The sequence below is a fragment of the Bidens hawaiensis genome, unplaced genomic scaffold (genome assembly GCF_021521415.1).
Source record: "Bidens hawaiensis isolate Kalapana, Puna unplaced genomic scaffold, B.hawaiensis_p1.1 tig00008633_1, whole genome shotgun sequence".
Classification (NCBI taxonomy): Eukaryota; Viridiplantae; Streptophyta; class Magnoliopsida; order Asterales; family Asteraceae; genus Bidens; species Bidens hawaiensis.
Window position 1 is genome coordinate 615908 of NW_027491622.1, and position 14036 is coordinate 629943.

General features: G+C 37.7%; 1 protein-coding gene across 1 annotated transcript; it reads right to left on the reverse strand.

The window, feature by feature from the left end:
- Positions 1 to 7901: 7901 nt before the first annotated feature.
- On the reverse strand, positions 7902 to 10956 carry LOC143529633 (small GTPase LIP1-like). Its single transcript, XM_077025385.1, has 7 exons — positions 10757 to 10956; positions 10390 to 10481; positions 10172 to 10313; positions 9781 to 10085; positions 8544 to 8597; positions 8341 to 8468; positions 7902 to 8266 (listed from the first exon to the last, which is right to left on the reverse strand). Exons 1-7 carry the CDS (start codon positions 10851 to 10853, stop codon positions 8068 to 8070), a joined length of 1017 nt encoding a protein of 338 aa, XP_076881500.1. The 5' UTR covers positions 10854 to 10956; the 3' UTR covers positions 7902 to 8067.
- Between the last annotated feature and the right edge of the window lie 3080 nt (positions 10957 to 14036).

Genomic DNA, 14036 nt, shown 5'->3' on the forward strand with positions numbered 1-14036 from the left:
TTTTTTGTAGGTGAGGACACATTTTCCACTCACTCTCTTGTCTCTAAAAGGCTGAATACTAGAATTAGGAAATGTGTTTCTCTTTCCATACAACAATGCAAAACATGTAAACTTTATGTAAAACATGTAAACTCTTGTAAATGATAATTGACTATGTAAATGAAAGTTGCAGGTGGGGACAAATCCCCCACTCACTATTTCTCTCCAAAAAGCTGAATACTAACATTGGAAAGTGTGTTTCTCTCTCCATATGAAAATGTAAAATTATGTAAACTCTTATAAAATATTTAAACCAAACATAAAACATGTAAAATGTGTAAAACACAATCTCTTCAAAAAGAAATATAGGCAAACGCATTGGGATGTGTATTGAGTTTGTCTCCAGATATAGTACATGTAAACTGGTAAATGTAAAAATTGTAAGCCATGTAAACTCTTTAAGATATATGTAAGTGTAATACAAGTATTACATGTAAAACTGGTAAATATAAAACGTGTAAAACATGTAAACTTTTTAAGACATATGTTACAGGTAAATGTAACACGTGTAAAACACGTAAACTCTTTAAGACATATGTAACGGGTAAATGTAACATGTGTAAAACATGTAAACTCTTTAAGACATATGTAACTTTAATACAAGTAACTGGATAATACAAGTAATTGTGTGAAATACACAGCAAATTACAACCAATTCATTAAATAAAAAAAATAGAAAAAAAAAAACTAAACTAAAAAGTCAAACCAGCATGAGGAACCACATAACCGAGCGAAAAACCAACTGGTCGGTTCCAGCTACTTTCGTCATCCTCAACCTCGATTCCATCAACATCTAAACACTATTAAGAAACAATAAATTCCGGCTACTTTCGAAATCATCCAACCGCCGTGTTTTAGATTTGAAATAGATCTAAATCCAACTTCAAACCTGCAAATTAGGGGTATTCACGGTCCGGTTTTCGCGGTTTTTAGATCGAACCGTGAACCAAACCGTTAACAACAGTTTTTGATTTTTGTAAACCGAAATCAAACCGTAGAACTTTTAAACCGAACCAAACCAAACCGTTAGTAACAGTTTGGTTCCGGTTCGGTTTCACGGTTTAGGATTGTTAGGTTTTTATACAAGATGTCAAAGATAAAGATTGATATAGTTATAGTGAAGTTGTAAATAATTTGCATATTTTGATAAGTTTATACACAACTTGTCCACATTCAAGTTCAAACACATGCATATCTAAGATACCATAGCACAAAGCTTTCTAAATATGAAAAAACACAACTACACAAGTGTGTATGATTGGGATTAGGGGCTTAGCCCATTTATTCTTAACTGTTAGTATAATTTAAAACACTTAACAACTATGATTTAATTATGAATAACAATATATCTATGTATATACATATATAATATAAAATATTTACATAAGTAAATCACACGGTTCGGTCCGATTTTATACGGTTGGTTTTCAACATAAACCGTAAACCAAACCGTTCGTTACGGTTTGAAAATTTTAAACCGACCGACCAAAAGTTAGGATTAAAAACCAACCATGAAACCAAACCGATGACCGGTTTGGACGGTTTCACGGTTTCGGACCGAACCGTGAACACCCTACTGCAAATTACAACCAATTCATCAAATAAAAAATATAAAAAAAGACTAAAATAAAAAGTCAAACCAGTATGAGGAACCACATATCCGAGCAAAAAAAACAACTGGTCGGTCCCAGCTACTTCCGTCATCTTAACCTCGATTCCGTCAACATCTAAACTAAAGAGAAACAATAAGTTCTGGCTACTTTCGAAATCATCCAACCGCCGTGTTTTAGATCTGAACTAGATCTAACTTCAAACCTGCAAATGGATTGAATACGCAAATCGATCTCATAAACAAATGGTAGAACCGGGTAAGGATTTCCGGGTATAAACAAACCCAAATTGGGTACAAGGCATACCGGGTAGGACCTGGAACCGGTTCAGGGTCAGTTCCACCGGATCAGGTAGGGAACCGGTTTTTTTTACCTACATCTAAGATACATGAGCCATGATGTTTGTTAACAAATGAACTCAAGCAAGCTAATCCCGAGCTTGATCTTGATTAAGCCCACAAGTCTATTTGTTATATATATTCATAATGTATGTTATTTAGTTATGTATATGTAAAAATTAAACATGTATAAATATAAATTAGTTAAATAATAACTAACAATAAAATATGAGTCAAGCTTGAACTTGAACTTAAGCTTTAAAAATAAGGCCCAATTACAAATTTTGTCCTTTAAAAAAAGCCAAATTACGGTTCGTGTCCTTTACTTGCAGGCGGTGTCCTTTAAACTTTTTTTTCCTACAAGTTTTGTCCTTTACGCTAACTGGGTTAGAAAAAGTCAGTTAAATGCCCTCACGTGAGACGCATGTGAGGGCATTTTTGTCCTTTCTTATATCTCCGCAACTAAGCCTCTGTATCACTCTTCCCCCTCCCTGTCGATCGAATCAATTCCCGGCGATCAGAAACCTTAAACCCTCGTGTGTCCGACGCGACTAATCAATTAGGGCTTCCATCAATTGCACATCATTCTCAGAACTTAAACACGTAAGATGGATGATCCTCCTCATCCTCCATTCTACATTCGTGAAGCTGATGAACAATCAAATGCTGATGCGTTTTATGGTAAGTTAAAACTTTAGGGTTTATAATTGGGTTTATTTAACTAACAGCTGTTTAATCTTGTTTGTATAGTAAATAATCCACATTTGTTCACGATCAAGATGCACCATGGTGGCAGTTTCACTAAATTTCCAGGACGGGTTTATAAGAGAGCCGTTGTCCATTATGTTGACATGCTAGATATTGACAAGTTTTCAGTTCACGAGCTTGATCGAATCTTGCTTGAATTATCCTATCCTACAGATAAGGTTAGATTCTACCATTATGTAGTACCGGGTTCAGATTTGGATTGGGGGCTTAGAGCTTTGGGAAGTGATGATGATGTTAGGGGATTTGCTAAGTATATTGGAGCTTTTAATCAGTTAATGAATGTGTATGTTGAGCATGAGTTCACCTCTGTACACACATACTTCTGCTCAACCTCAAAGTTTACCATTGAAGAGATAACAAATGAGGAGTTTCTTGCAAGCGAGGTCGTACTAGATAAAGCAAACTCAGTTAAGAAAATGTTGTTGTTGGAATGGCAAGATAGCACAAATGAGGTAGTTGTGGAACAAGACAAACAGGATGCAAATGTGAATGTTCAAGAAGAGAATAATGTTGGTGTTGTTGAACAACAAGACCAGATTGATATATGTCATGAGGATCCAGAATTTGACCCTATGTTTGGAGAGGATGCTTTTGGTGTGCAACCTACAAATGAGGTGGAGATTGATTACAATGGTGATGTAGATGGAGGTGGGGATGGAGGTGGATATGGTGTGCAGCCTACAAATGAGGTGGATATGGATTACAATGGAGGTGGGGATGGAGGTGGGGATGGAGGTGGATATGGTGTGCAGCCTACAAATGAGGTGGATATGGATTACAATGGAGGTGGGGATGGAGGTGGGGATGGAGGTGGGGATGAAGATAGTGAAGATTCTTCAATTTCAGATGAAGAAAGTGGAGATGAGTCTTCAAGTTCAGATGAAAGTGGAACTGATGATAGTAGGGATTCTAACTATGAAATGAGAGATGAGAGTTCTGATGATGATGAACATCTAGAGGGTTGTCCAGTTAAGAAACCAAAGAATGTGAAGAAATCTAAGAACAAAAAGAAATCTAAAAATGTTAAGAAAACTAGGGATGGTGATGAAGATTCAGAAAGTGATTCAGATAGTGACTTCAACTATGAAGATGGTGAAATACATGATGTAGATGTAGATATGAGGGATTTCAGACTGCATACTGATTTTGAAGTTGAACAGCAGGATGCAAATTGTGTTTTGGACATAGAAACGGATGATGTGATGTTGGATAATGATAGGATGTATAATGAGAAACAAAGAAATGAGGGGGACATGGATTATCTTTTCCATGTGGGACAAGTTTTTGGTACAAAAGCAGAGGTGAAGGATATGATCAAGGCACATGCAGTTGAAACAAGAAGACAAATTAGGATAAGAAAAGATGATTTGGTAAGGGTCAGGGCTGTGTGTGAAGGAGATATGGAAGTGCAGGGGGGTGGATCTAGCAGTGCTAATAAAGATGAGGGACCAGTCCAGAAAAGTATTGGGGGTAGGGGAAAAAGGAAAGACCCACTTGCTATTAGATGCCCTTGGTTACTGTTGTTGTCATACCAAAAGAGAACAGCTTCATGGAAAATTACAAGGTTGATAAATGAACATAAATGCCTTCAATCTAGGGAAATTTATGCTTGCACAGCCGGGTTCCTCTCAAACCATTTGGTTACTGATCTTCAAGATGACCCAAAGCTGAAAGTTAAATCCATCAAAGAAAGGTTTCAAAGGAGGTTTGAAGTTGGTGTGTCTGAGATGAAAGCTTATAGGGCAAAGATGTTGGCCAGGGAACATATAATTGGAAATTTCAAAGGCCAATATGGGTTATTGAGGGATTATATTGAAGAGTTGAAGAGGACTAATCCAGATACAACAGTGAAGCTTGAATTAGAAGAATGCTCAGATCCAACATCTGAGACAAGACAATTCAAGAGGATATACATCTGTTTGGGGTCTTTGAAAAAGGGGTTCAAAGCAATAGGTAGGGATCTGTTGGGACTGGATGGGGCTTTCCTTAAAAGTGCTTGGCCTGGTCAACTTTTAACAGCAGTTGCTCTAGATCCAAACAATGGATACTACCCTGTTGCATATGCTGTAGTTGAAGCTGAAACATTGAACTCTTGGGAATGGTTCTTGGAATGCCTTGGTGATGACTTGGATATAAACAACAGATCCAAGTTTACCTTTATGAGTGACAGGCAAAAGGGTCTTATACAGGCTGTAGATAAGTTGTTTCCTTCTGCAGAGCATAGGTTTTGTGTGAGGCACATTGAAGATAACCTAAGAACACTCTTCAAAGGAAAGCTTTTAAGGGATGCTCTTTGGAAGCTGGCTAGATGTACATCACCTACACAATATGAGAGAGAGATGAACAACCTAAAAAACTTGAACAAAAGGTGTCATCTTTGGGTATCTAAGATCCCACCAGAAACATGGTCAAGGTCACACTTCTCTGGTAAGTTTTTAATTTTGTATCCTTTATTCTCTCATAACTTTCAAGTTTTGTCCTTTATCTTTTGTGTTTTGTTATAATAGGTAGAGCAATGTCTGATGTGTTGACCAACAACATGTGTGAATGTTTCAATTCAAAGCTGGTAGATGGAAGGGACAAGCCTATTATCACATTGCTGGAATACATCAGAGAATATGTGATGAGGAAGATTGTTACTGTGTTGAAGGTAATTGATAGGTCATCAGGGTTACTAACACCATATGCTACACAAATTATGGAGTCAGTGAAGAAGGAAGCAAGCAGGTGAGTTGTATGTGAATATTTACTTGTCTTGTAAATGATGTGAATGGTTTACATATTTGGATGATAGGTACTCTGTGCATTGGAACGGTGAGGATCATTATCAGGTAACAGGTCCATATGGTGATCAGTGTGTAGTGAACATGAGCACAAGTACATGTGCATGTAGGAGATGGGAGATAACTGGGATACCTTGTAGACATGTGGTGGCATGTATTTGGTTGAAGGGTGCACATGACAGATCTGTTGGCAGGCCAGAAACATTTGTCAAACCAATTTACACAATGGATAGGTGGAAGGCAGTGTATAGCTACAAGGTGTATCCCATCAATGGTATGAGTATGTGGCCCACATCACAAGTCCCAATCCAGATCACAGCTCCTAAATTAAAAAAGCAAACTGGAAGGCCAAAGAAATCAAGGAAAAAGTCAGCAGTGGAAAGGGAAGATGGTGGTTCAAGGAAAAAGTCAAAGGTTGATGCAAAGGGCAAGGGAAAGGCTGTGGAGGGTGAAGGCCAGAAAGTGAAGGCAGTGAGAAAGACAAAGCCAAAAGGATCAAACACTTGTGGGACATGTGGTCAAAAGGGTCACAACAAGAGATCATGCATGAAAAATTTTGCAGATTAATGTGCCTACTGTTTGACTGTTTTTGTAGTTTTTATGACTTTATGGTATGGATATTTTTATGACTGTTTTTGCAGATTAAGTTGTTAGACTTTTTTTGAAGTTTTTCATGGTATGGATGTATTAAGTTGTTGTCTGGACTTATTTTAAGTTTTTCAAACACTTGTATGGATGTATTAAGTTGTTATGGATGTATTAAGTTTTTCATGTAATGGTTTGGCAGTTTTTACTTATTTGCAGATTGTGCATGATGTGCAGATAGATGGATGTGTAGATAGATAGTGCACAATGTGCAGATAGATGGATGTGTAGATAGATAGTGCACAATGTGCTAGATAGATAGTGCACAATGTGCAGATAGATGGATGTGTAGATAGATAGTGCACAATGTGCAGATTGTGCATGATGTGCAGATAGATGGATGTGCAGATTGCAGATTGTGCATGATGTGCAGATAGATGGATGTGCAGATTGTGTATGATGTGCAGATTGTGCATAATGTGCAGATTCTGCATAATGTGTAGATTGTGCATAATGTGTAGATAGTGCACAATGTGCAGATTGTGCATCATGTGTAGATAGTGCACAATGTGCAGATTGTGTATTCAATCCATCCAAAAGTCCAAAATAAACTAACCAAAGATTCAAAATAAACTGATGATACATTGCTTAAAAGGGATCCAAAATTACATCCAAAATAAAGTCAAAATACATAATACTTAAACTGCATAAAGTCCTAAATTAACTAATAAAGTCAAAATACAAATAGTCAACAACTTCAAATTCAGTCAACTAGTTACATTTTCATTGCAATTACAATTGCAATGAAAATGATCCAACTAATGACCAATCTGTTCTTCATCTTCCTTGCTTGTTCTTTATAACTCTCTAAACTTTGTTCAACCTTGTTTTTCGACTTCAATAAGCCCGGGATAATCTCCAATGCCCGTTCACACATTGGTGGGTCACGCCATCCAAGAAAGGGGCAATCCGATGTCTGGAAAAGAGGAGAAACATGAAGTATAAACAATTGACTGGAACTTAAATTGAATTACACACTTACCATGTCCGGACAAGAGAAAAACCGACGACCTGGATTTCTATCAGTCCATGAAGTTCGAACAACTGCTACCTTGCCACAAACACAGTAAGCCATCATCAATTGAGCCCTGGTATTTGAATTTCGCATCGAGCCCTAATTGATTGAAGCCCTAATTGAGTCGCGTCGGACACGAGCCCTAATTGAAGCCCTGATTGAAGCCCTAATTGAGTCGCGTCGCCGGAGAATTGAATCGATTGAAGGACACACTGATGGAAAAGAGGGGGAAGAGTGATACAGAGGCTTAGTTGCAGAGATATAAGAAAGGACAAAAGTACCCTCACATGCGACTCACGTGATGGGATTTAACTGACTTTTTCTAACCCAGTTAGCGTAAAGGACAAAACTTGTAGGAAAAAAAAGTTTAAAGTACACCGCCTGCAAGGAAACTTAGAAAAGGACACGAACCGAAATTTGGCTTATTTTAAAGGACAAAATTTGTAATTCTGTCTAAAAATAAAGCTTAAAACAATCAGCTTAATTTTGAACTATCTTTAAGTTAACCAATCCGAAGTTCAACTTACAGTCAGCTATAGAAATATAATTTTTATTACAAATACACAAACTTTTAATCTTAAATTACACAAAATAAACGAACTCTTACAAGATTTGTTAACCCGATAAAAAAATGTTATAGTTTTATTACACAATATAACATGATGCAAATGGCTCTGCAATATAAAAGATGTACACATATATATAACATTATCACACTAATTTCATCATTCCAATGATAAAAGAACGACTTAAAATCAACAATACAAGAAACCAAGCCAAGCCGCCACGAACAATACACCCGGGTTCGGGTCAAAGAATGAATGCACTAGTTCGTTTACGATTGAAATAGTAAGAAAAAGAAAACCAAATCATACATTAATATCATTACGTTTAGATCTTATAGTATTCAATTCTTGAGCTCCACTCAAGTTGAATCTCGGGATATTATAGTTATTATTTTCAGGCGTCAACACCGGCTGCTGAGGATAAAGGGTAGGAGGCGGGGTCAAGTTCCTTTGAGCTGGAAGCGGTGGTAAAACATTGTACTTGTACAGATCACCAAATGTCCTGCAATATACATATGTTGTCACCACAAACTAGCTTTAGAGTTTAAGGTTTAGGGTTTAAGGTTTTATGCATACCTTGTACTGGTGTATGATTGATCTTCCTCGATCAAATTGTCACTGGGCCTCTGCAACGGTCTTTGCACTGACGTTGACCACGGGCTTGCTAGAGGTAACTCATCTGAAAAATATCTTCTTCTTACTAGCTGAAAAGTTGGTGTCATAAAGTTTAGATTGTTGACTAAGTTGACCAAAGTCGATGGAAAAAAATAGTTGCATACCAAACGGAAAAACTTCATTACTGACTCCTTGTCGTATCTTCCTTCTTTTGCAGCCTGCACATTTTTACAGTTATTGAAAAGAAACAATGATGCATAAAATAAAATTAACAAAAGTTTATAAGAAAGCGAGTCAAATATTTGAAAACAACCAAAATGTGATTTTAATAAACAAAATTTCCTGAATCATTAGATTATCACTGAAATACATAAGCATTGTAATCATAATATTTATAAAAACGATTAAAAAACTTAACAATAAATGTTTGTTTTAACCTTTTGAACCAACCCATTTTGAAATGTTACCAAGCCACCATTTTACCACACCTACTTTAAACCTATTCACACACTAGGAGTGTACACGAAACCGCAATAACCAAACTGCAACAGTAATAACCAACGTAAACGGGCCAAAATAAACGAATCCCAGTAAAAACCAACAGTTTGGTTTTATGTTTATTTCAAAAACCGAGTTTTCGGTTTGGTTTGGTTTTCATTTTGTTATCAACATGAATCGAGAAAACCTTACTGAACCAACTGGAACCGGAACAATCAACGGTTTGATTTTATGCTTTTTTCAAAAAACTTATTTTTTGGTTTGGTTTTGCTATCAACAAAAAACCAAACTGAACCAGCTGGACCTGGACCGTAACCACAATAACCAACATAACAGAACTGAAATAACCAAACCCAATAAAAAAAACTGACAGTTGGGTTTTATGTTTGTTCTTTTTTTATTTCAAAAACCGATTATTATTTTGGTTTATCAACCAAAAATCGAAAAAACTGACATAACTGAACCAAATAAAAAAACTGACATTCTGGTTTTATGTTTTTATTTCAAAAACTGATTCTTTCAGCTCGGTTTTGGGTTTGCTATCAACCAAAAGCTGAAAAAACCGAACCACAAAAACCAATTTTAAGTAACTTAAAAGAAATTAACAGATAGTGTTGCCTAAAATTTAGGTCCAAATGTATAATAATCAACTAACCACTAACACACACAAAACAACTAGGTTCAAAGGCTCGGACCCTAAACCCTAAACGCGCCAACCAACTTTTACTTATTGTATAATCAGTTTCAAACACGTTCACTAGATGCTATCATACTCAATTCAATGAACTTCTTAATCTTAAAAGGAAATCTTACCATTTTGTTGGATATCAATAATCAAATTAATAAGAAACCAACCAGCATCCCAATAATAAATTATTAAGTTAAGGTTGATGTGAATCTTACCGCCATAACTCTGCCACTTCCCGGAAAACTGTCTACCAGAGGCAGTTCCTCATTTGATGAAAGCAACCCCTGCTTTTCAACCCATTGAAGTGCCATGTCAACAAGATTACCACTGCTGCCTCGTGTTCCCTCTTTGGCCGCCACATCAGCTTTATTACCAATCACAATGAACGGTACAGGTAGGCCACCGGGCCCACCATTTTCCAGCGGGGCGGAAAACGTCCCTGTGGCTGCAATTTCTGCAGCCCATTTCTTCAAACTTGTTTTTGTCCTTTTTTGAGATAAATCATGCACAAAGATAACACCTTCACACAGTGCACACATATTTATATTTAATAATATCAATATAGCACGAATGAAGGTTTAACAAGTGATAAGATTCAACATGTACCGTTTATTTGAGAATAAAAGATTGACCGACAGTCTGCATAACGGTCATGTCCGGAAACATCCCAGAGTTCTATGAAGAATTCTCTATCTTTGTCACCTTTAACGCCATCTAAAGAGCTACCCTGGCTTCCGTAAGTAAAATGCTGCATAATATAAGATGCAATTATTTGTTTGGGTGCGGTGCAAGCTGGTTATGAAGAGAAATGAATTGTGGCTGACCTTTACATCAACTGTACAGCCGACTGTTTGAGGCGGATGCTTTGTTATTGTAGCTTTTACAATTAGATTCACCAGAGATGTTTTCCCCACCCCTGTAGATGCACATTAAACCAGAGTAGATAAAATGATTGTACATGTGATGCATATAGGGTTCTTCTAGATCTGTTATACGTGTACTCGTTGTGATCTTTGCGACTAGTAACTAGCAAAGCCTCTGCTAACAAGACATGCCCTAATTCTATGTATATTTTGAACTGAATCATCATCTTATGTGACATAAGCAGCATCCTACTAACAGATCAGCCATAAACCCTAACTGATAATAATAATAATAATATTATTATTAGAGAAAGAAAGAAATAGTTACCTGAGTCACCGACAAGAAGAACTCGAACTTGGCCGCAAGGAGGACCACCGCCATTTTGGTCTTTGGTGATCTCTCGTTCCCGGTCCCGCCAAAACATTATATTATTATTCAATTGAATGGAGGAGGGTGGGTTTAGTTAGTAGTTGAAGGAACGAACAACTGACGATTTATTTGCAGATCAATCGTTGAAATCGAAATGAACAACTTACTTGGTTTGCTTTGCTTTGCTTTGAAATCGAAACAAATTAATTAATTAATTATTATTGAATGAATCTGGGAACTCAGATTTCGAAAAGCATTCAGGCGCAAGATTCTGAAAGAAAATGTTTCATTCATTGCATCTATTATTTCATTTGCTTTGCCCCCACATATCCATTTTTTTTTACTGCTTCCTCTTTTCCGCGATTTCTTACTGTTACTGCTATCGGCTTCAAATCTTCAACTCTAACCCGATAATATACTTCTTTGTGACTATCATTTAAGACCCCCCCTGCTATGTTCGAATCTTATTTTAGGTTGTTCAACTCTAACCCGATCATATACCTATTTGTGAATGTAGCTACAACAATTATAAGATCAATGATAGTAAATACACTGGTTAGGCTAACATGCTTCAAGGGTTCCAGTTAACCTAACGCAGGTCGTGGTGTCCCTCTAAGTTTGCAAAACGTAGAGAGAGGTTCACTAGTTTGTTGTTATTTGTTATAGTTCACCGGAGATCCAAGACCGAGATGTTTGAGACCGGTTTTTGGATGAATTTCTTGTTGAAGCTATGATGTTCTTGAAGTAAGGAAGAAACAAGCAAAGTGCTAGTTTCTCAAGGAAGAAGAGAAGATTAGAGAGTATATGTTAACTCTCGAATCTGGTGTGTCCTTGTTTATGGTTGGGTCAACTTTTTATAGAGGGGGAGATGCAAGTCTTTTGTCCATTGGATAAACTAGTTAACCTCTAGTTTGCTAGAGACTTGACCTTTTATGGGCAGGAAGCTTTTGACCGTTGGTTAACGATTATAATAATATTATTTTTTCTGAGCATGTCCTTTGTTCAGAGGGAACGGTGATGTGAACAGTGATTTGACGTATACTGTTGCACGTGCTTACTGTTTACGTACTTGTTTACCTAAATTGGGCGGGAAACGAATCTTTTAACCTTTTTAGCGTTAATGTGTGAAAGCCATTTCATTAATTCCTTGGGCTACCCCCATCATCAGCGCCCCAAGTCAGAGGTGTTTGAGAAGTAGGCTCAATGGCTTCTGACTTTTGCACACATTTTGTTATTGCTTAAAGGCTTCGAGGCTTTGAACGGTTTTGGTTGTTTTCTGAATTTCTGATAAGACAGTTGATATGATGGTTACTGCATGTTGCGGTTCCCAATAACTGTCCTTAATAATAGTGATAACTGTTCATTTTCTTCAGTTTTTCTTTTAAAGTTCCACAATATTCTCTAAACATTCATCAAGTTTCTTTCATTCCTTCATCAGGTTAATTAAAATCCTTCCCTTTTCTTTCGATTTTATGGCTGCTCGTAAGGATATGTCGGTCAGTTTTTCTCGATTAACCTAAGAAGAAGTCGAATCATTCTATCTTGAATGGGGTATAGGTTTAGGATTTAAACCGATTGCTCCGCCGGCCGACGCGTCGATCGATCGTTGTCCGGTGGGTTTTATTGCACTTTATTGTCGGCATTTTGAGTTTTAGAACCTCCGCCATCCGTTTTGGATTTTTGTTTTTAATGTGTTGGAGTATTATCGTGTGTCATTTGGTCAGATTCACCCCTTAGGGTTTGCTAGGGTTCTACACTTTGAGGTATTATGTAGAGCTTTAGGATATGATCCGTCGCTTTTGGGTTTTCGCCATTTCTTTCGTTTAGCGAAGAACGGCAATTGGTACACCTTTGAACATACTCAGGTTGATACATGTTTAGTTTCCTCGATGGTTACGACCCTTGGTTCTTGGAAGGACCATTTTTTCTTTGTTTCCGATTCCATTCTTCCTTTCAAATCCGTTTGGAGACAACCCGAGGCTGTTTTAAACGAACCGGAGCCGGCTGAATCGGAGTTGAATGATGTGTTTTTGAAGACGATTAGGAAGTGTCCATCGCGTCTTCGTCATATTCCCGAACACCTTTTTGTGTTGTTAGGAATTAGCAAATTATGGGATAAGCCTAATCGGGATCCCGTGCTTATGAGGGATGATAAGGGTACGCGTTTGTTTATCCCGCATTTGTTTTGTTTTTCTGGTATGCCTGTTTATAGATTTCCTTTGTTTTTGTAGTTATGTCGGCTTTGAATTTCTTGAAGATTGATGATACTTCGGATGTTGGTTTTACGGATGCTGCGGCTACTACTGGGGAAGATGTTGTGGTTCGAGGGAAAGAGGGTAGGTTCGAAGATTCTGGGTATGTGGGAGTTCCGAACGTTAAGGGTTTTACCAAAGCTGCTGCTCCTAAGGCTTCTACTCGCCGTTTCACACAGCGTTTGTTGAAGTCTTATGGCCCATCATCTTCTCACGAACCGGTCGATGTTAGTGATGATGTTCAAGTTGTTGAAGATGAAGGTCCAACTGTGGAGGGAGAAAAGGAGCAGGGTTTGGTTATTTCCAAGAAGAAGAAATCAACTGGTAAGAAGGTTGTGATGGCTACGGTTCAAGGGTTGGATGGAAATGAAGTTTATGTGCCTGAGTGGAATGTTAAGGTTGGAGATAGCTTTAAAGATCCGGAAGTCTGTGCCGATATCTTGGCTAACTTTGCTCCTCCTGGGGTTTGTAACACCATTTCTGAGATGGAGGGCGATGCCATGCTTTCAAGATTAATCTTGAGTTCTTGCAACCTTTCTGCCCTTTTGGCTGAGGGCGTTACTCGCTTTCGAAAGGGAATGCAAGAGTATGAGGAGTTTGCCAAGAAGAAAGAAAAGATGAAGGCTTCTATGTCAGCCATGAAAAAGGAGGTTGACGGTTTTTTCAAAGAAAGAGGAGGGTTATGTGAAGAAGATCGATGAGTTGTCCCGCGACCACGAGGTTGAAATAGCCGGATTAAAGAAAGTGATGGAAGCTGATAGAACTAAGTTGGAAGCTGATAGGGAAGCCTTTGAGGTACAGAGGAAGCCTTTGGCATCGAGAAAGAAGGCTTGAAGGCTTCAGTCACCCAGGCTACTAAAGACAACCGGTGGCTAATTGAGCACGGGTTTCATCAGGTTGTGACTTACCTGCTTCATTATTCTGAATTTAACTCGGTGTTGGGCGATGTTTACACGAAGCTACTGAGCTATGGGAAGCATTTGGGC

Coding starts and splice junctions, on each gene's coding strand:
- LOC143529633 (XM_077025385.1), bottom strand. CDS start 10,853: ATGTTTTGGCGGGACCGGGAACGAGAGATCACCAAAGACCAAAATGGC. Junction 10,482..10,756: donor TCTTCTTGTCGGTGACTCAG/GTAACTATTTCT, acceptor GTGCATCTACAG/GGGTGGGGAAAACATCTCTG. Junction 8,267..8,340: donor CAATCATACACCAGTACAAG/GTATGCATAAAA, acceptor TGTATATTGCAG/GACATTTGGTGATCTGTACA.